This window comes from Podarcis gaigeae (assembly GCF_964106915.1).
Source record: "Podarcis gaigeae genome assembly, chromosome: 18".
In the NCBI taxonomy this organism is placed as follows: Eukaryota; Metazoa; Chordata; class Lepidosauria; order Squamata; family Lacertidae; genus Podarcis; species Podarcis gaigeae.
In genome coordinates, this window is record NC_139696.1 from 9,149,369 (window position 1) to 9,175,777 (window position 26,409).

General features: G+C 49.6%; 1 protein-coding gene across 19 annotated transcripts in view; it reads left to right on the top strand.

Annotated features, from left to right (window-relative positions):
* The window catches only part of PTPRS (protein tyrosine phosphatase receptor type S), a 307,055-nt gene that overhangs the window by 241,917 nt on the left and 38,729 nt on the right, over positions 1 to 26,409 (top strand). For 8 of the 19 annotated variants that reach the window (XM_083720160.1, XM_083720161.1, XM_083720159.1 and 5 more), the window contains 9 exons: positions 1,074 to 1,100; positions 2,796 to 2,913; positions 7,344 to 7,934; positions 8,712 to 8,809; positions 8,961 to 9,217; positions 11,321 to 11,414; positions 13,853 to 14,065; positions 14,944 to 15,101; positions 21,054 to 21,166. In XM_083720160.1, the coding sequence (XP_083576286.1) occupies positions 1,074 to 1,100; positions 2,796 to 2,913; positions 7,344 to 7,934; positions 8,712 to 8,809; positions 8,961 to 9,217; positions 11,321 to 11,414; positions 13,853 to 14,065; positions 14,944 to 15,101; positions 21,054 to 21,166 (1,669 nt within the window). The remainder of the gene's footprint in view (positions 1 to 1,073; positions 1,101 to 2,795; positions 2,914 to 7,343; positions 7,935 to 8,711; positions 8,810 to 8,960; positions 9,218 to 11,320; positions 11,415 to 13,852; positions 14,066 to 14,943; positions 15,102 to 21,053; positions 21,167 to 26,409) is intronic. The other 11 variants (XM_083720154.1, XM_083720157.1, XM_083720153.1 and 8 more) reach the window with 2 other exon arrangements.

A 26,409-nucleotide genomic window follows, 5' to 3' on the forward strand; every position in this document is an offset into this window, starting at 1 on the left:
AGGACGCACCCAACCATAGGACGCACCTTGTTTTAGAGGGGGAGAACAAGGGAAAAAATTCTCCCCCTCTCTGCTCAGCGCCCCTTCAGCGAAGCGGCAGGAGAAACAGAGCCCCTTTCATTTCTCCTCCCGCTTCGCTGAAGGGGCGCTGCGCAGCTCTCCCTCTCTGCCGAAGCCAGGAGAGTCTTGCTCTCCCAGCTTCAGCGAAAGGAACCCAAAGCCTGTGGAGCATGGTGGGAGCGCTCCCTCTGCGCTTCGGAGGCTTCAGGCGGCTATCCCTGAGCCTGGTGAGCGAGAGGGGCCGGTGCGCACCGACCCCTCTCGCTCTCCAGGCTTCGGCGAAAGCAACGCGAAGCCTCCGGAGCGTGGAGGGAGCGCTCCCTCTGCACTTCGCAGGCTTCACGTTGCTATCGCTGAAGCCAAGGAGCCTGCATTCACTCCATAGGACGCACACACATTTCCCCTTAATTTTTGGAGGGGGGAAAAGTGCGTCCTATAGCGCGAAAAATACGGTATGTTGGTGGTTAAACCTGGGAGCTTCCAAATGCAAGGCAATATGCACTGCAGCTGAGCTCTGCCTGCATCAAGTATAAGTTGCCTTCTGAACCGCTGGTCCATTTGGCTCAGCATCGGCCCCACTGACTGGCACCAGTTGTCCAGGGTTTCAGGAAGGGACTGCATGCATACAGGAGCTCTAACCACTGAGCGACATTCCCCCCGCCCCCCAAAAACAAACCTTTCACCTTGAAAATGTTCCACGCTCCGAAAAGGGTTGTTGTTTTCCCCCCAGTTGGCACCACTGCAGATGCTGCCTTTTCAAAGCTCTGCCACTGCTATCTGTAAGAATCATAAAATTCTAGTTGGGGGGGAGCCCAAAGGTCATCTAGTCCAACCCCCCAAGTAGCACATCCTACTAACCTCATCCCTCCTTGGACCTCCCCCTCTTCACGGGCTTCTAAGAAGCGGGCTATTTTGCTTCCAAGCTGCTCCTCTGCAAACTTTCTCTCTCTCTCTCTCTCTGTCTTACACGTTTTCCTCTTTCTGTCCTTAACCGCATACCCTCTTTTGCTCAGTGGGAAACCGATGACACTGCAGAATACGTAAGTACGGACTCTTTCTTGTCCGGGTGACCCTTTCGCTCTGCTCCCCAGCCCCCTTTCCCTTCCGTTGGTGATGCTGTGGCATTTGTGGATTTCTGCTTTCGCCCTTTTTCTATTCCCATGCCCCGTTCTGGCAGTTTCCCTTGCATCTCTCCAGCCAAAGGGAGGCCTTGCCAGCCGCAACTGGGCCGCCACACTATCACTATCATCTTCTGTGATGCCTCTCCTAATTTTTAGCTCTCATAGCGGCTTTCAACCGCACGTGTATAGTGGGGCAAATGTGGCCCTCCAGACCTGTCTACCTGGCCCAGGAAGCTCTTCCAAGGCACCAGGAGAGCTTTGGATTCCCAGCCCCCACAAATATTTAATTGGGGGGAGCCAAAGGGACCTTGGTAGGACGTGGGTGGCGCTGTGGGTTAAACCACAGAGCCTAGGTCTTGCTGATCAGAAGATCGGCAGTTCGAATCCCCGCGACGGGGTGAGCTCCCGTTGCTCGGTCCCTGCTCCTGCCAACCTAGCAGCTCGAAAGCACGTCAAGTGCAAGTAGATAAATAGGTACCACTCCAGCGGGAAGGTAAACGACGTTTCCATGCGCTGCTCTGGTTCGCCAGAAGCGGCTTCATCATGCTGTACGCCGGCTCCCTCGGCCAAGAAAGCGAGATGAGCGCCGCAACCCCAGAGTCGGCCACGACTGGACCTAATGGTCAGGGGTCCCTTTACCTTTAAAGGGACCTTGGCTCCCTTGCTTGAGCCTGCTCCCCACCTCTCCCGTCTCTGAAACAAGGGAAGGGAGACCCTGGCAAAGTGGCCTTGAGCTGACGGGGCAGTACAGTGGTGCCTCACAAGACGAAATTAATTCGTTCCGCGAGTCTTTTCGTCTTGCGGTTTTTTTGTCTTGCAAAGCAAGGCCATTAGCGGATTAGCGCTATTAGCGGCTTAGCGGCTATTAGCGGCTTAGAAAAAGGGGGGGGAAAGGGAAAAAAACTTGCAGGAACTCGCAAGACGTTATCGTCTTGCGAAGCAAGCCCATAGGGAAATTTGTCTTGCGAAGCACCTCGAAAACGGAAAACTCTTTCGTCTAGCGAGTTTTTCGTCTTGCGAGGCATTCGTCTTGCGGGGCACCACTGTACCCCAAAACAGCTGCATTCACAGTCCCAAAAGGCACCCCCTGCCTGGCATTAAAGTGCCCCGTTGCCGCCGCCCTCAAACACACATGCACCCTCTTCCAGAATCGGCTTGTCGGCAGGGGAGGGGTGCATGGTGTTTGCACGTGTAAAGGAGGTTTTTAATCTCCTTGAAGCTGCTGGATTCTCTTTTCCTCCCCTCTCCTCCGAGACTCTGGACTCCTTTGAAGAACCTGGCAGAGCGTTTTGACAGCGGATGCGTTTTCTGCCGAGATATGAGGGAGAGAAGCTGGGAGGCAGATGGAGGAGCAAAGGGCCCCCCCCCCTCTCTCGGCTGCACGTTTTGCATAAAGAGGATTCCTCAGAGTTTGTGTGTTTTCGTAGCTAAACTGTGTGCATTTCCTTCTCGCAACCCCGCTTTTCCTTTTCCTCTCGCTTGCGTTGTGTCGTGTTCCCTGCATGCATCGCCGTTGTTGGCCCCCAGCCACCACCAAGCTCAAACTGTTCTGCCTTCGGTATTTTAAAAGGGTAAAAACATCTCTCTCTCCTTCTCTTGGATTCCCGTCTCCAGGAAATGATCATTGCTGGGTTGCAGCCAGAAACTGCCTATTCCATCACTGTGGCTGCCTATACCATGAAAGGCGACGGCGCCCGCAGCAAACCCAAAGTGGCCGTGACCAAGGGGGCAGGTGAGCATCTCTCGGAGGGTAACGCCGCCAGCCTTCATTGCAGGGCAGTTGTACAAAGGCAGCTCCATAATGCTTCCTTTTCTACTTTTAAAATCGTTTTTTAAAACATTGTTTTATCATCAACAACCATTACTAAACCCAGAAGTGCATCATCAGGGTATCGCCTCGTGCCATGTGCAAAGCAAGCGATAAATAAGAAGCAAAAGTGATGGTAGCACCCCGTTATCAACCAAGGCACCCATATTTCCCAAGGTGGCGTGGATGGTGAACGTTGAGCATCCGAGTTTGAAGCGCAGGAAATAAAAAAATCCCACTCAGTGCTGTAAGTGCAGGCAGTGAGTGCCTAGAAGCTCATGAGAGTGATTGGCTAGAAGATAAGGATTCTGATTGGTGTCAAGCTGACGATTCTGATTGGCTAGAAGATAATGGTGTAAATTGGCTAGAAGATCAGGATCCTGATTGGTGTGCAGCGGAGGATTCTGATTGGCTAGAAGATCAGCATTCTGATTGGTGCGAAGCTGAGGATTCTGATTGGCTAGAAAATAAGGATGTAGATTGGCTAGATGATCAGGATCCTGATTGGCTAGAAAATAAGGATTCTGATTGGCTAGAAAATAAGGATGTAGATTGGCTAGAAGATCAAGATTCTTATTAGTGTGAAGCTGAGGATTCTGATTGGCTAGAAGATCAGCATTCGGATTGGTGCGAAGCTGAGGATTCTGATTGGCTAGAAAATAAGGATGTAGATTGGCTAGAAGATTACTAGTGTGATTCACTAGATGACTAGACCTTCCAGGACACTCCCCCGCAAAAAACCTAATCTTTTGTGAAGATTTATCTTCATGTTTTTCTCCCCTCCTCCTCCTCCTCCTCCTCCTCATTTTCTTCCTGGATCTTATTTCATTGCTGCTGGGTTTGTCCATCCATCCATCACTGAAGGAGTATCTCTCCAGCAGATAAGCTCTTATCCAAGAACTCGTTCCACTTAGCTCCAGATAGATAATTTGTTTTCTTTCCTTTTTTAAAGAAAAAAAATTCCTAATTTGGGGAAATTGCTTCTTTCCCTTGCCAAATCTTTCAAATGGGTCTTTGGCGATCTTTTATCTGCTTTGTGCTGTTCAGTCAATAATTCACATTTTGGTAAATGGAAAACAATTTCCCAAGCTCACATCCTCCCCGGAGCTCACAGGGCGTTTTCGGGCCAGCTGCTGCCCCTCTCAGCCAAACCTGCCTCACCTGTTGTGAAAATGAAAACAGGGGGCTGGGAGAAAGAACCGTCCTGGAATACAGAAATGCCAAGCTCAGCCCCTGGCAATCTCAAGACAGCAGGTGATAAAGGCAGGGGGAACCCTTCTTTCCCCATTGCAATGCTGGAGAGCAATTGTTGGTCAGAATATATATATATATTTTTTAAAAAATATTTATTAAAAATTTAAAGGTTACAAAAAAAAAGTAAAAACACCACATCAAACAAAAACAAAACAACGCATCACGATAAGGAAGAAGAAGAAAAAAACAAAACACAGCTAATCTTCCCATAACTTGTCTTTCATTTGCTTGTTTCCTTGACCTCCTCACACCTCCCTTTTTTGTATTCTAGTTCGGTTAACTATTTCAGCAAATCCTTTCCATCTTTTCCAATTTTTGTTCTGTAATTTATCTTAATATAATGTAACTTTACTTTCCCTCCTTTCACCAATTAACAGTCTATTTTTTCCTAGACCCTTAGAACATTTCTGCTAAAACCACATAACTTCATTCCAGCCTCCGTCTAACATTCCTTAATTTTACAATGTTTCTGTAGATAGTCTTTAAATTTCCTCCAATCTTCCTCCACCGACTCTTCTCCCTGGTCTCGGATTCTGCCAGTCATTTCCGCCAGTTCCATGTAGTCCATCGGGCAATCCTGGACAAGCAGATGATCTGGAGTCCCAGTTTCGGCCCCTCCAGATGTCCTTTTTAAAAAAGTGTGCATTCACGATGATTCGTGCTCAGGGCAGTCACACACAATCCCACTTTCAGTCCAGTTGCACTGCAGCAGATATCCAGTATCCTCATGCTGAAGTCGTGTAATGTTTCATCCTGGAGGTAATTCTGGTTAATTTTTCTCCTGATTTTGCAGTGCCATAGCTCCTCTCTCTCTCTCTCTCTCTCTCTCTCTCTCTCTCTCTCTCTCACACACACACACACACACACACACACACAATTTTCAACAGTTATTAAACATACTTTTATACCTTACACAATTTCTTTGACTTCCATCGATCACATCTGAAAATTTTCCAATCTTTTCACTTAATATCCATTTCTTACTTTCACTATTACATTTAAATCTCATAACTAATGTCTCTCTCCTTTCTCTTCTTTGCAATATTTCATATATTTCTCCTTACAAAACTTCTTGTAGTCCTACTAGCGTAATTTGTTGATGACAGTTGCTCTTCGAGTCGTTCGTATATTTCTTCCAATCTTCTGCAAATCTCTGGTCCTGCAGGTTTCGAATCCTTCCTGTCATTTGTCCAGTTCTGCGTAGTCCATTAGTTTCATCTGCCATTTTTCTTTCGTCGGGGTTTCTTCTTGCTTCCATTTCTGAGCCAACAATACTCTTGCTGCTGTTGTTGCGTATAAGAAGCAGTGCCATAGCTTCTCAGGGCAGGAACAAAGCGGTGTCGTAACTGGGGAAGCCGTTGCCCAGCGAACGGTTAAAGCAGGATAGATCCAGCACGGAGGCACTGCTATTTTGTCAAGAAGGTGTTGCAGGGAGTCAGAACAAATCCTGAACCATCTTGGAATGTTTTCCTCCCTAAGAGAGCGAGAATAGGGAGTGCCCATCTCCACTATACATTTAAAGCAGTGCCCTCCCAAAGCCCCCTCCCAAAGGATTCTGGGAACTGCAGTTTGTTCTGAGTCCTGAGAGCCCCTTATCTCTCTGCACTTCGGTCCCAAAATATGTCCCTGCATCGGCTCTTCACTTCTCTAAGGCCCCATATAAGCCATACCTTTAAGGCAGGATCAGACCACTTCAAACAGTCATGACTTCCCCCCCCCCAAGGATTCTGGGAAGTGTGGTTTGTTCAGAGTGCTGAAATTTGTTAGGCAACCCCGGCCCCCTCTTACAGAGCCATCCTCAGCCTTCTGAAATTCTCATTTCTTTAAACTGGCCATCTGTCGGTAGAGCATGAGACTTTATCTCAGGGCTGTGAGTTCGAGTTTACCCACGTTGGGCAAAAGATTCCTGCATTGTAGGCAGTTGGACTAGATGACCCTCATGGTCTCTTCCAACTGTACAATTCTATGGGAGGAGGAGGTGTCAGAAGCAGAAGAGGTAAAAGGGCTTAGTGACCAGGGAGAGGCTGTGGAAGAGAAAAGTTCAGAAACAAAAACGGAGGGGGGCCAAGAGGTAGAGAGGAAGTCCGTCTGGTGAAGAGTCACGGATTTCTCCCCCTCCTGCTGCAACCAACTCCCCTCCCTCTGGTCTCACAGAACCAAGAGAGGCATTGTAGCCTTATTAGACTAAGGCCGATTGGTGGGATCTGCGTTGCTCCCGGACAGGAGGAAGGAAGTCAAATGACACCGAGGTTGGTTCAGAGAAAGAGTTTATTCTGCTCTCCAGATAGCAGAAGGCACGTGCGTGGTCAGTTCACAACAAGTCCAAAGAAATGAGAGATTCCATGCAGTATATATATCCTCCAGGCACCCTCTCCCCCCTTCCCCAGGAATCCAGCCACGTAAGCTTATACACGTAAGTTGACGTCACAGATGTTCCTGCCCCTGTACTCTTAACCATAAAAGGGTTTTCCTGTACTCTTGACCGTATAAGGGTGTTCCTGTATTCCTTATCGTGGGGTAAGAAGGTCACCAACTCTAAGAGCTCTCCTGGCGCCGTTCCTGGGGGGCTGACAAGGTCTGTGCGTCAGTGTGGTCAGGATGTAAGATAAGACCCAGATGTGTCATCCCTGCTCCACTTTGGAACTGACAAGGCCATTCATTAGGCATCACGGACTGATAAAGGAGAGAGCTTTGTTTTTACAGCTGGGTTCCTGTTATACATTTGCTCAAGGGCTCAAGTTAATGGTTTTTAGCTAATGCACCCTTGGAGAAGGAAAAACGCAATTTTGGGGCCCGTTTCAGACTGATTTTAGATTTGGGAAACCCGTTCCTTCAGCATGAACAGGGTGGAGCAGAGGTTGGTCTGCATGCAGGCACAGTCTCTGGTTGCCTGGAAAAGCCCTGGGGAGGAGGGGACTTTGGCAGCTGTGGGGAGGCGAGGACTTTCAACCTCCTGGGGATGATCTGCTGTGCTCATTAGGCCTGACATCCCACCAAGCCTGTGCAAGTCGTGTTCTTGCTCATCAATTCCCAACTCGCACAGTGTACGATTTATTGCCGCCTCTCCTCCTGACCTGGTCTGCCTCTCTTCTCTCCTCAAGTTCCAGGGAAGCCGATCCTCTCCATCCACCCGACTCAAGAAAACGCCCTGCTGGTCAAGTGGGAGCCTCCTCTGGACGCAGAGGGTCAGGTGCTGGGCTACCGCTTGCAGTTCGGCCGCAGGGACGTTGACCCCTTGGCGACGCTGGAATTCTCCTCGGAGGAGGACAGGTATACCGCCACCAACATCCACCGAGGGGCCACCTACGTCTTCAAGCTGGCCGTCAAAAGCCGGTCCGGCTTTGGGGAGGAAGCGGTCCTGGAGCTCACCATCCCAGAAGATGTGCCCAAGGGGTACCCGCAGATCCTCGAGGCCAGCAACATCACCTCCAAGTCGGTGCAGTTCCACTGGATGCCCCCGGTCCTGGCCGAGAGGAACGGGGTCATTGTGAAGTACACCGTGGCCTATCGCGAGGCCGCCTCTTCCGGGAGCCCACAGGAGAAGGATCTCCCTCCGTCTCCCGAGAACTCGTACACGCTGAACGGCCTCAAGCCCAACACGGCCTACGATGTTAAAATCCGAGCCCACACCAGTAAAGGTCCGGGGCCGTACAGCCCTTCTGTCCAATACCGGACGTTCCTCCTGGACCAAGGTAGGACTTGCTGACTTCTCCACGGTGACTCTCTCTCCCTGTATCCTGAGCTGCTCCCGGGAGGCAGAGAAGTAAACAAAACCACAAAGCGATTAAAAATGAAATGCAAACAAAAACACACAAGCCCGCAAATCAAAAGCCATTAAGCTCCCCGCTGGCTTGGAAGACAGGTGTGCGAGTACGTTCCTTTAAAAAAATAAAATATCAAAATTAGAAAGGCAGGTGGCTTCTCTCTGCCTTCGGCAGGTAAGTCCTCTTTCCTCTTTCTTCCAAAAGTCAAGTCCAGACAGTCCTCCTTGATTGACAGCTGGGCGGAGCAGTCGCTATCACAGGTGGGAGGAGCCTTTTCTTCTGCTTTCTCGCCTTTTCTTTCTCTTTTTCTCTTTCTCTCTCTCTCTCTCTCTCTCTCTCTCTCTTGCAAACCACAAAACATGGGAAGGGGAGATAAACGAAACATGAGCCCCACATGTCCGTCCCCCCACAGAGGCCCTTTTCTCCTCAGCAGCCAATCAGGAGCTACATAGCCTGTTTTCGAGGGGCGGGCACAGGGAGGAGGGGCGTGTCCCGTTGTGTGATGTCATGGTGCCAGGGTTGGGTGCGGGACGGAACGGAATGGGCAACCTTTCTGGGCGGAAGCCGTAGCGTTGTGTATTTCGGAAGGCGTTGCCGATTGGTTGGAAGATGATTCTTGCCGGTTGTTTGGAATTCCAAAATGTGGCTCTTTTCACCCCGTTCCCCTTGCTCCCTGCCTCCCCTCACTGCTTTTCTTTCCAACAGTTTTCCCCAAAAACTTCAAAGTGAGAATGGTGACCAAGACATCCGTTCTCCTAGGATGGGAGTTCCCAGAGAATTACAATTCTGCAGTTCCGTACACGGTACAGATCTATATTATGTTTGGGGAGTGTTGCGCTACCTGTCGGGGTGGGTGGAGGGACCCCCCCCTTCACCCCGAGGTTCACGTTCCCTCACTTGCCAACCTCTCGTAAATCTCGATTCGCTTCTCCCCTCCCCCCCCCCGAACTTCAGATCCAGTACGAGGGCAAAGAGATCGAGGTGGACGGCCGTGCCACTAAGAAGCTCATCACGAACCTGAGACCTCACACGTTGTACAGGTTCGTCCTGAAAGGTCCCAAGGGCACTCTGGGGAACCTCCAACAGCAGGTGGAGGTTTCGACAGCAGCCAACCTACTCAGCCGGAAGCCGGAGGTGACCTACAGACACGACCTGGACGGGAGCATCGTGGTGAACCTGCCGGAAGTGAAAGGCTCAGATTCATCTGCGCAGTACGTAAAAATAACAGGGAGGCAGTGTTAGGATATTTCCGTTCCTCCTTTAAAAGGGAGCAGGCTGTTGTGTGTCACAAGCCTGCGTACTTCCTGCTCACAGGGAGTTTTCTTTTTGTATATAGCTTTTGTTTTCTGTCTGTTGCCTTGACACGAAGGCAGGCAGTCATGTTTTTCCTTTGTTCTGACCAACGCTGAATAAAGTTGTAAATAATAATAATAATTTATTATTTGTACCCCGCCCATCTGGCTGGGCCTCCCCAGCCACTCTGGGCGGCTTCCATAGAAACCGAAAAACACTAAAATATCACACATTAAAAAGTTCCCTGAACAGGGCTGCCTTCAGATGTCTTCTGAATGTCAGGTAGTTGTTTATTGCTTTGACATCTGATGGGAGGGCGTTCCACAGGGTGGGCGCCACCACCGAGAAGGCCCTCTGCCTGGTTCCCTGTAGCTTTGCTTCTCGCAATGAGGGAACCGCCAGAAGGCGCTCAGCGCTGGACCTCAGCGTCCGGGCAGAACGATGGGGGTGGAGACGCTCCTTCAGGTATACTGGGCCGAGGCCGTTTAGGGCTTCAAAGGTCAACGCCAGGACTTTGAATTGTTCTCGGAAACGTACTGGGAGCCAATGTAGGTCTTTCAAGACCGGTGTTATGTGGTCTTGGCGGCCGCCCCCAGTCACCAGTCTAGCTGCCGCATTCTGGATTAGTTGTAGTTTCCAGGTCACCTTCAAAGGTAGCCCCACGTAGAGCGCATTGCAGTAGTCCAAGTGGGAGATAACTAGAGCATGCACCACTCTGCTCTTCTGGGTGCATCTTCTGTTGCGGAGTCTGCTGCAAGGGCGTGCATGAGTCCTGGAATGTGTCTGAGGCTCGTGTCGCTAACTGACTAATGCTGTTCTACGGGAGATTGATGGATCGTCTGGAGATGACTGTCTCCCTGGCAGTATCCCAAGAGGCAGGGCCGTCTTACCCATAGGCGCTAGGGGTGAGGGGCATCCGGGCACCAGGCTCTTAGGGGCGCCAGGCCGAGAGTCCGGGGGCCTGGAGTTGAGGCCGGGGAAAAGCCCACCGCTGGCCAGAGTGCCATGGCGGGCTTTTCTGCTGCGCCACAAGTTTGAGGGCGACCAAGCCAGCGAGATGCTGAGGCGGCCGGCTGGCTCCGCCCTCCTGCACACCCGGGACTGGGCAACCTGGGGGGTGAATCTTTGCACCCCAGCGCCACATATGCTTAAGACAGCCCTGCTGGGAAGTCAAGCAACCTGTAGCCCACAAGCCTGGTTTCATGTAGCTCCATGCCAGGGATTTTAATGTATTTATTTCTGAATAATAATGGTGATAACAATGTCATGCTGGGGTGTGGGGTGGGGACTTAAACACGTTGTTGAGTTTCCAAAAAAGAGACCAGAGGCAATTGTATTTCATCCAGCAGAGCTTTACAGCTACTAAAGGCAAATGAGCATAATGGTCACAAATCCAATAAAGTCAGGATTGGCCCTGTCCATAAGAAATCCAGTTGCAGCTAAATTTAAAACTTACAAGAACTTACAATAAGAGTAAACCGTAACACTATAGCACACAGAACACCACACCAGAACCAAGAGTTATAAAGAGAACGTAAATAAAAACCAGCCTCCTTCTGGCCTGACTATTATAGTCAGCATGATCTTGACAGAAAGAGATAACAGAACCAGTTCAAACCCGCTGTACTCAGCTTCTCAGAAGGAATAACCCAAACAAGAACCTTCTTTCACACAGAGAAGAAACCTTCCAGAACCCTCCTGAACTAAACAGAACAGGAAAGATCTCTACACGTCAGATCAATATTTTCTGTACTAAGAAATGCAAACAGACAAATAATAATAATCTTATTATTAATATGCCACCCATCTGACCGGCTTGCCCCAGCTACTCTGGAGGGCTCCGGACAAAATATTAAACACAATAAAAAGACAAATTGCCCTATATCCCTTTTTAAAAAAAGTTTAAAATTCTGTGGTATTTCATTCCACCTTTAACGTTTTATTTCTTAGCTAGGTTGGTGCTAGGTTTCCTTTTTAGCCTATTCCCCATCTCAGTTCCTTCTCCTTTCCTGATCTGCCAGGGCATACTACATCGTCGTCGTTCCTCTGAAGAAATCCAAAAGCGGCCAGTTTCAGAACATATACCACAGTCCGGAAGAGATGGACTTGGAGGAGGTGAGTGGCAGCCGTCATTCATGTACCCCGCACCCCAGCCAACTCGGGGTTGGCCCAGGACATCTCCCAGAATCCTCTTGGGTAGATCAAAGAATGGGGGGCAGTGGGATGATTTAGGGGGTGCAAAGAGCAATAAACGACTACCAGACTTTGAAAAGCTGGTATCACTCCATCAAGTTCATCCGGTTTGTTGAATTCATTTGAATTAATGCGCAATTAAATGTTGCTGTTCTGGATTTTCTTTTACTGTTCTCCTTTTCAGTGGGTACTGCAAACCTCTGTTCTGAATTTTCTGGATTTTCCTTTTACTATTCTCTTCTTTAGTGGATTCTGCAAATCGCTATTCTGAACAATGCTTTTTATAGGGTAGGGGGAACTGGGGGTGAGTTTATGGAACCGGGGGAGGGGGAGTTTGGGAAGCACTTCTCTTAAGACCTCAGCAAATGTCGGAGGAAGTCAACCTTGGATATTTACAGAAGCCTACAAACTTGTGGGGACGCGGGTGGCGCTGTAGGTTAAACCACAGAGCCTAGGACTTGCCAATCAGAAGGTCGGTGGTTCGAATCCCCACGACGGGGTGAGCTCCCGTTGCTCGGTCCCTGTTCCTGCCAGCCTAGCAGTTCAAAAGCACGTCAAAGTGCAAGTAGATAAATAGGTACCGCTCCAGCGGGAAGGTAAACGGCGTTTCCATGCGCTGCTCTGGTTTGCTAGAAGCAGCTTAGTCATGCTGGCCACATGACCCAGAAGCTGCACGCCGGCTCCCTCGGCCAGTAAAGCAAGATGAGCGCCACAACCCCAGAGTCGGCCACAACTGGACCCTTTACCTTTACCTTTTTACAAACTTGTGAGTCTGTCAGGAGAAAGAGTCTACAGCACCTCGAAACCTGCATGTTTCTAGACCTCATTGCCGCAGGGAGAAGATTTGAAAGTGGTGCGTAGAGAAGTTTTAAGTAGCCCAGGGATGGAGGGCTTGGGACAGGTTGTTGTGGGCAGGGAGGGGGAGCTTCTGCCCTCTGGGTGCTGCCGAACTACAACTCCCATCATCCACAGCCAGCATGTGCAGTTGCCAGGGATGATGGGAGTTGTAGTTCAGCAACAAGCAGAGGCCCCGAAATGCCCCCCATACCTGGCTTAGAAGGAACTTCCATAGCAGTGTGGAGGCTCAACACATTTTCAAATATACCGTATTTTTCGCTCTATAACACGCACCCGACCATAACACGCACATAGTTTTTAGAGGAGGAAAATCCGTAGGCGTGCCACCCGTAGGCATTCCCTCCATAACACGCACAGACATTTCCCCTTACTTTTTAGAAGGAAAAAAGTGAGTGTTATGGTGCAAAAAATACGGTAAACCCTCTTCCAGGGGCATATTTAGGCACAGCCAAGCTTTGGTCTTTGGTCTCTGATTCTTCCAAAGCATCTCAACGTTAGAAGGGACCCCCTGAGGGTCATCTAGCTTAACCCCTTGCAGTATAGGAATCTCAGAACAGGGTCCCCCATCCGATTGGAAACCACACCGGGCCCCGCTTAGCTTTGCAAACGTGCTAGAAGTTTTGTTACCGCACCGCTATTGTACCCCTGAGGGATAGGTCAGCACGAGACTTTTAAATCTCAAGGTCATGGGTTCAAGCTTCACGCTGGGTGAAAGATTCCTGCATTGCATGGCGTTGCATGATCCTCAGGGTCCCCTCCAACTATGAAGAAGGAATTTTTTGCTCTATAAGACTCACTTTTCCCCTCCTAAAAAGTAAGGGGAAATGTGTGTGTGTCTTATGGAGCGAATGCAGGCTGCGCAGCTATTCCAGAAGCCAGAACAGCAAAAGGGATCACTGCTTTCGCTGCACAGTGATCCCTCTTGCCGTTCTGGCTTCTGGGATTCAGAATATTTTTTCCCTTGTTTTCCTCCTCCAAAAACTAGGTGCGTCTTGTGGTCTGGTGCGTCTTATAGAGCGAAAAATACGGTATATCTGCAGAGGTGGGGGACATGTTGGTCTCAGTAAACCAGAGGTCAGCAACCTTAGGCCCATGGGCCAGAAGCAGCCCATAAGGGTTGCTTAACTGGCCCATGAGCCACCCCCGAACTGTGCCACCCGCTCGGTGAGTCCCCACGCACTGCGCTAAACCAGCGCGGCACGGGGGCTCTCTTTCACAGCTCCGGAAATCACTTGTGCGCATGCCCAGATGCCGAAAATCACGTTTGCGCAGGCGCAGTTTCCTGCGTCGTAAGCCTTGCTGGCCTCTGCAGTCAACACTGCCCAGACCCTTATATTTTCTTCTGAGACTGTTCTCCCTGAGGGAGGCTGGGATAGTTTAATAAAGGAGAAGAGTAACCATACCTTTGTGCACCTGGAAGCTTTTGTCTTGCCTTCTTCTCAATCTCTGCGGTGCCTCGCATAGCTGATTTGAGCCTCCTTCCTCGTGGTCCCCTTCCGCAGTTGATCCAGATCTCTCGGCTGCAACGCCGCAGCCTCCGCCACTCCCGCCAGCTGGACCTCCACAAGCCCTACATCGCAGCCCGCTTCAACACCCTGCCCTCCTACTTCATCCTCGGGGACTTGAAGCGCTACGACGGCTTTGAGAACAAAGCCTTGGAACCTGGTCAGAAGTATGTCATTTTCGTCCTGGCTGTGCTGCGGGCCTCAGATCCGGTGAGTCCTCTTCTGCTTCTGAACTTTGTGTGTAATGCTCTGGATTCCTTTGGCTCAGACAGATTGCATCCAATGTAATTTGAATCCCCGTGACAGGGTGAGATCCCGTTGCTCTGTCCCAGCTCCGGCCAACCTAGCAGTTTGAAAGCACGCCAGCGCAAGTAGAGAAATAGGTACCGCTGCGGCGGGAAGGTAAACGTCGATTCCATGTGCTCTGGTTTCCGTCACGGTGTCATGACGTTGTGCCAGAAGCAGTTTAGTCTTGCTGGCCACATGACCCGGGAAAGTTGTCTCCCCTAGTTGCTCCTCTCCTAGTCTTGAAAACCCCACCAGTGCCATATAGGGTGGCGAGCCAAAGGGGGCAAATAATAATACATAATATTAATTTAAATCCCTATATTTATACAAGTACCAACTGAGAAGATTGTTTTACTGACATTACATATGTTTCTATATGATTTATGCTGCTTTTGCAGCATAGTATGTCCTGTTCTGTTCTGTTACGATGGTGTATTGTTTGTAAGCTACTTTGGGATTCATTTGAATGAAAAGCAGCCTAGAACTACTAATAAATCAATCAATATCCATTTTTATATATATATAAAAAAGGCATGGAAAAGCTTCGACCCACAATACAGATGCAACCCTTTCCAGGAAGTTTTTTTTTTTGCAGATCCCCACAGAACACCCACCAGTGTTAATTTAACACCACTGTTAATTTAACTGCAATTCTTACATTGCAGCCGGGGGCTGGACTAGAGGACCGCTGGGGTCCCCCTTCCAGCTGTTTGATTCTAAGTGACTCCATGTTTGCCGTCGCCTGCGCGTTACTGATTCCCTTCCCTCGGCTCTCCTTGCTTTCTCTCCCTCTCCCTCAGTTATACACTGCCAGCCCCTTTTCAGACCCAATCCAGATAGACAACCCTGACCCACAGCCAAAGATTGACGGCGAGGAGGGACTGATCTGGGTGATTGGACCGGTCTTGGCCGTGGTGTTCATCATCTGCATCGTCATCGCAATCCTCCTCTACAAAAAGTGAGTGGCTTTCTCGTGCACGTTTTGCTCTTCCAAAGCATGTGTGTTTACCCCCATGCTGCTGGCTGTGCGGTGCAGTGGTTAGGGCAGTGGCTCTCAGAGTGGGCGATACTGCCCCCTGTGGGTCAGTGGGGTGATCTTGAGGGGGGCGTGCTGGGAGGCAGGGGGCACTCAACAACTCACGGTCTTCCAAAAGCTTTTGTTACTATATCCAGGCACAACTATGCATTAGAAGCAGAATCGTACCACTTAAAACAGGCATGTCCAAAGTCTGTTTCAGGGGCCTCATTCGACCCGCCGGTCGATTTAATCCGGCCCCCATGGCAGCACCGTATTTTTCGCTCTATAAGACGCACCTAGTTTTTGGAAGAGGAAAACCAGAAAAAAAATATTCTGAACCCCAGAAGCTTGCTGTCCTGGCTTATGGGATAGCCACATGCAGCCTTTCCTGGGCTGGGTAGGCTGCACACGGCTATCCCATAAACCAGGGCAGCCAGCCGGATCGCAGTGCAGCGATCCTGGCTTCTTGCTTGGCCGCACGCAGGCTCTCCCGGGCAAGGGGAGCCTTCATCCCCAGCCCGGGAGAGGCTCCGCATGGCTAAGGCTCCCCCAAGAGCCACGCTCCCTTTAAAGAGCGTGCGGAGTGTGTGTGTGGCTCTTGGGGGCTTTTCCCCGAGGAGGGAGAAGGGCAGCCCCAAAGAGCCGCACACACGCTCCACGCGGCTCTTTAAAGGGAGCGCTGAGCAGAGCCTCCCGCCTGCAGTCGCTCCATAAGACGCACACACATTTCCCCTTACTTTTTAGGGGGGGGCGTTTTATAGAGCGAAAAATACGGTTTATGTCCTGGGGTAAAATCCTAAAAAAAGCTCAGCAGCTTTGGTCGGCCCTCACCATAGCTGTCAACCATCCCTTATTTGGCGGGAAAGTCCCTTATCCCAGCGCTGTGTCCCGCTGCTGTCCCTTATTGATGATGTCCCTTAAATTTCCCGGGTTTCAAAGGAAGCAGCCCCTCTCCCTCCTTCCCAACCTCCCAGGGAGGAGGGAGGTTCCAAGAACGACTGGGGGGTGGAGCTTGCATACCTTGTGCCGATCAAATCGGCCGCGTTGCCTGGGGACTCGCCTTTGCTCAGCGCTTCCCAGCGGAGAGGTGACAGTGGTTTTCCTTGCTGCATCCCCTTTGCCGGGTTGCTGCGCTGTGGGAACCACCGCTTGAGGCTTCATTTGGCTGCTGGCTGAGCTTTCTGCCTTTGGCTCGGAGGGGCTCAGAAGTTGAACATGCCTGTGCTGGGAAAATTCCTTATCTTGGCTGCTGATCCCTTATTTTTGAGGCTGCTGGTCCCTTATTTTCAAATCTGTAAGTTGACAGCTATGGCCCTCATGCATGTTCACTTCATCAAATCTGGCCCTCTTTGGAAAATGTTTGGGCACCCCTGATAAAACAATAATGGCTCCCCCCTCGCCCCATTGAAGCCTGGGAATTGTAGTTTGCTAAAGTAGCCAGGAGTTGTTGGGAGACAACCCCGCAGAGCTGCAATTTCCAGAGTTGCCTGGGGAAAGGGGTCGACTGTTAAAGCGCTCTAACCTTTGAAGTGCTGGAGAGCTGGCCAAAATCTTTGGCAGAAGACTGCGAGGTTTGGACCTGGCGCAAGATGGCTCCTTCCTTCCGCCAGATTCGTGGGGTTGATCTGCAAGCGACTCTCAGCACCCTTAGCAAACTACACCCCCCAGAATCCTTTGGCGGTGGGGGAAGCCATGGCCGCTTTGTGACGGGCTGTGACCTTTAATATGTTTAGTACGGCATCTCACTCTTGAATGTATGGTGGTTGTGAGGACACAGCGAAACGAGAATCAGCTCCGTTTGAATCTTCGCATGTGATTTAGCTGCAATTCGTACATGGCTGGGGGCTGGACTGGATAACTCTAGAAGTCCCTTCCAGCCCCAGAGTCCTGAGTTCATCCATTTTATGGCGTTAAACTAAGCCATTTTCATTGTACTTTTAACATGGTGTAATCATGGACATTAAAGGTTCTTAAAGAACCTTTTAATGAGGGTGAAAGAGGAGAGCGCAAAATATGGTCTGAAGCTCAACATAAAAAAAATGAAGATCATGGCCACTGGTCCCCTCACCTCCTGGCAAATAGAAGGGGAAGAAATGGAGGAAGGGAGAGATTTTACTTTCTCGGGCTCCATGATCACTGCAGATGGTGACAGCAGCCACGAAATTAAGAGACGCCTGCTTCTTGGGAGGAAAGCAATGACAGGCCTAGACAGCATCTTAAAAAGCAGAGACATTACCATGCCAACAAAGATCCATGTAGTTAAAGTTATGGTTTTCCCAGTAGTGATGTATGGAAGTGAGAGCTGGACCATAAAGAAGGCTGATCGCCGAAGAATTGATGCTTTTGAATTCTGGTGCTGGAGGAGACTCTTGAGAGTCCGATGGACTGCAAGAAGATCAAACCTCTCCATTCTGAAGGAAATCAGCCCTGAGTGCTCACTGGAAGGACAGATCCTGAAGCTGAGGCTCCAGTACTTTGGCCGTCTCATGAGAAGAGAAGACTCCCTAGAAAAGACCCTGATGTTGGGAAAGATGGAGGGCACAAGGAGAAGGGGACGACAGAGGAAGAGATGGTGGGACAGTGTTTTTGAGGTTACCAGCATGAGTTTGACCAAACTGCGGGAGGCAGTGGAGGACAGAGGTGCCTGGCGTTCTCTGGTCCATGGGGTCACGAAGAGTCGGACACGACTAAACGACTAAACAACAACAACAACAACAATCATGGACATTTTGAAATCTATTGCGTTGCAATCTTCCTTGGCAAAACTTCGAATAACGCCTTTTTTATAGGGTAGCAGGCACTGGGGATGAGTTTGCGGAACCAAGGATGCAGTGGCTCAAAAAGAGTTCAGGCACCGCTGAGTTAAGAGTATTGGGCTCGGACCTGGGAGACCAGGGTTCGAATCCTGCCCACTGAGTGACCATGAGGACCAGTCCACTTCTTTTCTCAGACTGGCCTAGTTCACAGGGACGTGGTGAGGATAAAACAAAGGAACACGAAGGTTTTATGTACTTGCCACTCTCTGAGCTCCTGGGAGGAAACATGGGATATAAATCAAATCGGTGAATAAATAAATAAATAAATGTGGAAGATTGTGCGGGGGGGGGGGTAAGGGATGCCATTCGCTTCCTACAGAAGTGTCAGGAGCTGCCATGACCAGAGACAAAATGTTGCAAGGGGTCAATCACACACGATTTATTATTTATACCCCGCCCATCTGGCTGAGTTTCCCCAGCCACTCTGGGCGGCTCCCAATCGAGTGGTAAAAACACGATAAATAAAACATTAAAAACTTCCCTAAACAGGGCTGCCTTCAGATGTCTTTTAAAAACAAGATAGCTGCTTATTTCCTTGACATCTGATGGGAGGGTGTTCCACAGGACGGGCGCCACCACCGAGAAGGCCCTCTGTCTGGTTCCCTGTAACCTCACTTCTTGCAATGAGGGAACCGCCAGAAGGCCCTCGGCGCTGGACCTCAGTGTCCGGGCAGAACGATGGAGGTGGAGACGCTCCTTCAGGTATACAGGTATATACGAGCCACTATTTTAAAGATTCCTACAATTCAGATGGTTGAGAGCCCTGGTGAAAGGGTGTGAAGGGCGACTCTTACTAACCTCATCTTTATCTTTTCCTCCTTCTCTTCTTTTTTCTTTCTTTCTTTCTTTTTTTTACTGCTTCCCTGGACAGCAAACCAGACAGGTAAGAGTTTTTAAAAGCTGATTCAGGTGGCAGTCAGGTGCACCTTAGGAACCAAAAGGCAATCAGTAAAACAAAGGTGGCACTTTAAGCTGCAGCTGAGCTACTGAAACATCGCTGCTCCTAAAAGTGCCAGCAAGGTTTAACCCTTGAGTAAAGAGGGAGGACAACCCAAAGAGAACGAAATTGCAACCTGTCGAAAAACAGGTTGTAGTTGGAGAGGGCAGTTTCCTGGCAACACTCCTAGGCTCTTGGAATTATTTGGGTTTGGGTCACATATTTCTCCACTCGCACTAGAGCTCAGGGTTCTCCCATAAAAGTTGATTTGCGGTTAGTTCAGGAGACCTGGGGGGGGGGGGAGAACAAGCCATTTCTCAAGGCTTTAGACAATAAAGTTTGGGCTTTCCAGATGGCTGGCTATTGGATTGCTGGCTTCCAACCATAGATTTGACGTTTTGTATGTTGACGCTGCTTTTTCTTCTTGGAAAAAACCGCAACAAAACCCTGATAGGTCTGGGTGCTGTTTGTCTTTATTTATTTGCATTGTTTATATCCCACTTTTCCAACCTTAACAGAACACGCAAGGGAAGCTCACAAGGCAATTAAAACCACCACGCAAACAACATCTAAATTCCAGATCATGCCGTTAAAAGATAATCACTGCTAAACAAAAGCCAGGAAGGGGGAGGGGGATACATTTAGTGAAACAGAAAAGGCAAGAGTAAAGTAACAGGAAAAAGCCTTAGCTTGGAGGCAGAAAATCACCAAGGATGGGACAAAATGGATTCTCATGAGGCAGAAAGTTCCACAGACTAGGTATTGCTTCTTAGGTGATATTTTCCATTGTTCCCTCTCCATCCGTGAAGGAAAAACTTTCTGGCTGATCTTGGTGGATAGGCAAGGAGGATGAGATGGTTTGGCCTCCGTTTAGGGGTTTGGGGGTAACAGGTTGGTGGCCCCTTGGCCTGATCCAGAAGCCTTTTCTTATGCCCTTAACCACAGAGCCTGGGGACTCCCAGATCACAAAGAGCTTTGTCTCCTCCTTGCCGTAGTTTTCATCCGCTTGGAGGAGATGTCTGTCCCAGCAACATCTTCAATGTCAAGCCTAGATGAACTCCGCTGCGTTCTCCTTTTCTGAATAATAAAAAAGTTGACTTCGCATTGAGTCTCGAGTCTTCATTCTGACCTGTGAATTGTCCTGCCTGTCTGACCGTCCTGACATTCAGCAGCCATAACTTATCAAAGCCAAGCATTCTTCTGGTTTTAACACTCGTTCCCTCGGCTGTTGGAAATCTAGGTAGCAACAACTAGACTGTGGAACACCCTGCCTCATGAGATTCACTTTGCCCTGCACAGATTTTGTCAGAATTAATTTGACACTGCTTTTGAGAGCCTGTTTGGGAACCGTAATGTGCAGTTTTGTGGTGGTGTTGTTTCTCATTTAAGCGCAGCGTAAGCCAAGTTGAGGGACGCGGGTGGCGCTGTGGGTTAAACCACAGAACCTAGGGCTTGCCGATCAGAAGATCGGCGGTTCGAATCCCGTTGAGCTCCCGTTGCTCGGTCCCTGCTCCTGCCAACCTAGCATTTCGAAAGCACGTCAAAGTGCAAGTAGATAAATAGGTACCACTCCAGCGGGAAGGTAAACGGCGTTCTGCTTCACTAGAAGCAGCTGAGTCCTGCTGGCCACATGACCTGGTAGCTGTACGCCGGCTCCCTCGGCCAATAAAGCGAGATGAGCGTCCCAACCCCAGAGTCGGTCACGACTGGACCTAATGGTCAGGGGTCCCTTTACCTTTACCTTTTAAGCCAAGTTGGGGGAGGGCACCCATGACTTCCCCCTTCCACAGCTGTCCAGCTTCCCTATTTCTGCGGGAAATTCCCTTATTCCAGTGCCGTTTCCCGCTGCTATCCCGGATTGTTAGATATCCCATAGACTGTCCCCGGGACAGGTGAGGCTGCTGATCCCTTGTTTTCAAATCTGAAAGTTGACAGCTATGCCCCCCCTCCCCGGCCCAAAAGTTGCTGGACTCTTGGGCTCCCATCCTCCCTGACCGTTGGCTGCTATGACTCCTGGCAACATTTGGAGGGGCACCAGGGGGTCCCCAAAACTGACAGAGGTGCAGCGCTGCACACACTCCTTAAAGCCTTGCCTTTTATGTGCTGTCTCTCTTTCCCTCCCTCCTTCCTGCTCCTCAGCAAACGAAAAGACTCTGAGCCGCGCATCAAATGCATGTTGAACAACGCAGAGATCACCCCTCACCACCCCAAGGACCCTGTGGAGATGAGGCGTATCAACTTCCAGACCCCAGGTAAACAGGCTGCACGCCACCAGCACCCCCGGAATCTCCCCCCGCCCCCTGAAACTTCACCCGAAGAGAAACCGACCCGGCTTGGTTGCTGCCAGCCAGAGTGTGCGGCCAGCTTATACCTTTGCAGCAGCTGCCGTCGCCAAGCAACATCTCAGGTAGGAGGAGGAAATGCCCAGATCGTGTGGGGCAGAGGCAGCAGCGGCAGGTTTGCCTGCTAGGGAGGCCTCTAGCAAATCATAACTGACCTTTGGCAGGGCTGTTTGTGTCCGCGATATTTGACCATCGCCGAAAAGCTGCAGAATGAGCTGGTGGCCACAGGATCTAGCTCTGCTTTCTTTCTCTCTCTCTTTTTTTTAATTAAAAAAAAAAGCAAGTTCCTGGTCCTCATTGTTCCTTAATGTATTATGGAATGAACACGAGCAACGCAAGGGGGAAATCCCATGCGTTTCTCTGCCTGGTGCTCTGACTGATACTTTTCTCTTTTTCCTGGGAAAGGGAGTAAGGGCTGTAGGCTTTCCTGGTTTAAAACAATTACTGTTTTATCTGTGCCTTCTGCCGATATGTAAGCTTGCCTTTTGACTTCTAATGACTTGTTTTCTTTTCTGGTTTTTGTTTTTTTTAAAAAAAAAAAACAAAACCCGAAGGTTTCTGGATTTAGGTAGGTAGGTTTAGGCAGCACTGCTCCGTGCAGAAGTGAACAAAAAAATTTGCAAATTTTAATTTATTCGTTTCAGTTTTTAAAGGCAAGGCGCTAGTCCTCATGACCAGACAGAGAAGTCTGAAAGTGTGCAGGGAACGCTTGGCAGAAGCTCAGGGCGCAATGCAAGGCTGCCTGGATGGGAATTCTAGTGCTTGGATGGGCTGTGGGTGTGATTTGATGTGTCCCCTCCCCTCTCGACGTGCCTAGTGGAACTCAAAATTAGTGATGCCAAATTTGTGGGAGGTGGAGCACAATAAATTACGCCCCAAAAAAGTGGATTAGTGGAAACGCACTTACGTTTTGCAAGGATTTATAGTCCAGAATCCAACTTCCATTGGTGCGGGATTTTGATGATAATAATGAGAGCAGCTATTATTATCACTGCTACTGTTATTTGTTGTAACTGATGTTATTGGCACATTGTCAGCCCTGGCTTCAGAGAAGGGGAACAAGGGGGGCTTAATTCCCAGGGCTCTTTGTCAGTTGCCGCTAGTTTATCAGCCTCTCTAGGCACACAAGATGTCTGTTGACGGAAATACCTTTTTGTTGGCGGGGAAGCAGAGGGCGGGGGGTCCAGATCCGGTCCATAATTTGCCTTCTTCCTTGGAGGTTTCTAAGCAGAGGTTGGGTGTCCATCTGCTACGGATGCTTTAGCTGAGATTCCTGCGATTGCAGGGTCTAGACCAGGCATCCCCAACCTTTGGCCCTCCAGATGTTTTGGACTACAATTCCCATCATCCCTGACCACTGGTCCTGTTAGCTAGGGATCATGGGAGTTGTAGGCCAAAACATCTGGAGGGCCAAAGGTTGGGGATGCCTGGTCTAGGTTACCGTAGGGTTCCCTTCCAGTTCTGCAGTTCTGATTTTCTGATTCCCATTGTCATCAGGCAGATTATCTAGGATGATGGGGTTTGTAGTCTAGATTTGGGAACCCAAAGCTGAAGGACACAAAAGCTGAAGGGACACCAAGGTTCCTTTATATCTAGCTAAATATATTGCACGGGTTTTGCACTCAATTGTGCAACAGCTGCTGCTGTTTATTATAGGCTATCGCTAACTGAATGTTCTTCAGTCTCGGGTCGGACTACAACTCCCATCATCCCTTAGCTGGGTCAACTGCTGAATTAGCAACAGCCTTCAATAAATTGTAAAATAATGATGAAACAATGCAAAACATGTATGTATTATGTCCTTAGATAAGATATTGGGACTTTAGAGCTCCTTCGGTTTCCAGGTGTTGCTGGAATACAAATCCCATCATCCTGGAGTGTTGGCTAAGCTGGCCGATGGTGAGGGCAGTTGTCTCTCGACAGCCTCTGGGAGACCCAAGTTTGAAGGATACGACCACTTTTCTTCAACCTTGTTGATGGACTACAACTCCCATAATTCCCAGCCAGCATAGCCAATGGTCAAGGACGATGGGAGCCGGAGTCGAGCCCTTCCCTTGCCCATCAGCTGACGTCTCCCATGTATTGTCTATGGAAGGATCTGTTATTTGATCCAGACCAGGATTGCAGAATCCTCTGGCCCAAGCCGAAACTTGTCCACCCCAGGACTCAGAGAGGATTCTGGGATGGATAGCATCAGACTGAAGGGAGAGGGCGGTAAAGGAAAAGTACCTTAACAGACACCTCTTTGGGGTTGGGCTGGATGATCTTTGGGGTCCCTTCAAACTCTACAGTTCTGCGATTCTGTAGACAACTAGTTCTTATTTCTAAGAGTCCCAGGCCCCTGAACTCAGCAGGAGATCAGGAGTAAGGGAGTTTTAAAAGCCTAGCTCCAGAATGGAGAGAATATGGAGAGCATTTGTTGTTTTCAGTGAATTCTATTTATTTATTTTATTTTTTTAACTTTTTCACCCTGGCTTTTTCTGTGGTTTCCGGTTGCTGTGTGTGGTTAGGAATGATCCTGTCTTCTTTTGTTTGGGGTTTTGCTTTTAATGTGCATACATACCACACACACACACACACATTCGCTTGCAGGTATATGCACACATACATGCATAACAGTGTAAGGTAAAGGGACCCCTGACCATTAGGTCCAGTCGCGGCCGTCTGGGGTTGTGGCACTCATCTCGCTTTATTGGCCGAGGGAGCCGGCGTACAGCTTCCGGGTCATGTGGCCAGCATGACTGAGCCGCTTCTGGCGAACCAGAGCAGCGCACGGAAACGCCGTTTACCTTCCCGCCGGAGTGGTACCTATTTATCTACTTGCACTTTGACGTGCTTTTGAACTGCTAGGTTGGCAGGAGCAGGGACCGAGCAATGGGAGCTTACTCTGTCGCAGGGATTTGAACTGCCGACCTTCTGATCGGCAAGTCCTAGGCTCTGTGGTTTAACCCACAGCGCCACCCGCGTCCCATAACAGTGTAAGGAATATCAGTTAATTCCAAGAGCTGTTATGTGGCCTTCCAGGTGTCTGTGTCTCACCTGTGGGGATCAGCCCAGCGACCGCTTTTGCCCAAATCAGACTGGGATGTACTTCTTGCTTTGCCCTCCAGCTTGTGTAGGAACGCCTGAGGTTTTCTTTGCATGGCTGGGTTGCAGCCTGCTCCGTTGCACGGGGTTGGACTAGATGACTGTGGGTGTCCCTTCCAACCCACAACTCTATGGCAATGGGATTGCACCCATTGCTCCTCTCCCTTGTTTGCCTGCCCACCGAAAGCATGCAGCCCCCAGTAGCGGGGCTGGGGAAACCCAGTCAGATGGGCAGGGTACAAATAATAGAATTATTATTTGGCTCCCAGTATGTTTCCGAGCACAATTCAAAGTGTTGGTGCTGACCTTTAAAGCCCTAAACAGCCTCGGTCCAGTATACCTGAAGGAGCGTCTCCACCCCCATCGTTCTGCCCGGACGCTGAGGTCCCGCACCGAGGGCCTTCTGGCGGTTCCCTCATTGCGAGAAGCAAAGCTACAGGGAACCAGGCAGAGGGCCTTCTCGGTAGTGGCGCCCGCACTGTGGAACGCCCTTCCAGCAGATGTCAAAGCGATAAACAACTACCTGACATTCAGAAGACATCTTAAGGCAGCCCTGTTCAGGGAAGTTTTTAACGTGTGATATTTTACTGTATTTTTGGTTTCTATGGAAGCCGCCCAGAGTGGCTGGGGAGGCCCAGCCAGATGGGCGGAGTATAAATAAATTATTATTATTATTATTATTATTATTATTATTATATAGTTACCATTATGGCATGCGAGGCAGCCACCCCCCAAGCTGAGAAAAGGCTCTCCACCCCTGACATATAGGAAAGCTGCAAGGTGCCGCTTCCCATCTCAGAAGCGGAGAACAGTGTGTCAACGTTTGGCATCTCTGGGCATCTGGTGAGGAATCATCTGTGACCCACCTGGAACTCCTTCGAGAGCCAGTGTGGTGTAGTGGTTCAGAGCGGTGGACTCATAATCTGGTGAACCAGGTTCGCTTCCCCGCTCCTCCACCTGCAGCTGCTGGGTGACCTTGGGGCAGTCACACTTCTCTGAAGTCTCTCAGCTCCACTCACCTCAGGGGGAAAACAATTCTGTCCAGGGTTGTAAAGACTGCGGAGAGAATAATTGGATGCACTCTTCCCACCTTGGATCAAATCTATGCTTCCAGGTGCCATAAGAAAACTGCAGAGATAGCGCAGGACAGTGCGCACCCCGGAAATGATCTCTTTCAGCTTCTGCCTTCTGGAAGAAGGTACAGGGTTACAAAGACTAGGACTAGCCGCCTGAGAAACAGTTTCTATCCAAATGCGGTTTTGGTTTTAAACGCAGTGTAAGGAGTCTCTATGGGAGTATATTGTATTTTAAAAATGGGGCATCAGAGTTTTTAGGGGGCTAACCAGGCTGGGATAAGCAGGCTTGTTTTTGAATGTCTTATGTAGATTTTTCAATTTCGTTGTTCTGTATGGGCCAATGACAATAAAGATTATCATATCGTAGAGTGTTTGTTGTGGGGGAGGAGGGGAAAGGAGATGGTTAGCCGCTTTGAGACTCCTTAAGGGGAGTAAAAGGCAGGATATCAAGTCCAAACTCCTCCTCTTCTTCTCCTTCTTCTCCTTCTTCTCTTCCCCTTTGCAGGCTGCTTGCATGTTCCCCCTCGCTTTGGCCAAACCAAAGGACAAAAGCCCTTTCTTCATTAATGCAGTGATAGTTAATCTGCGGAACTCCCCCCTGCAGTAGGCAACTATGTCCCCCAACCTGGTTGGCTTTTATATTTGTTAAAAGCTGCCCAGTGTGGCTGGGGCCCACAAGTCAGATGGGCGGGGTATTATTATTATTATTATTATTATTATTATTATTATTCATTGAGGAGAGGGCTCTGTCTCCATTGTAGTTTTCTGTACAATGAGCAAACTGTTGGTACCAAGGACGAAGAAGAGTCATTGCCACATCCGCTGGTGCTATTGGCAGGATCACTGGGGGAGAAGAAATCAGAGAACAAGAGGAACCGATATCTCCCTCTCAAATGTTGGCAGGAGGGAGGGGATTCAGTCCTGTTCATCTTTAAAGGCAGCCCTTACTAACCCAAACTCTCCCTCCGAAATTTGCACTGTAGTTCTTCA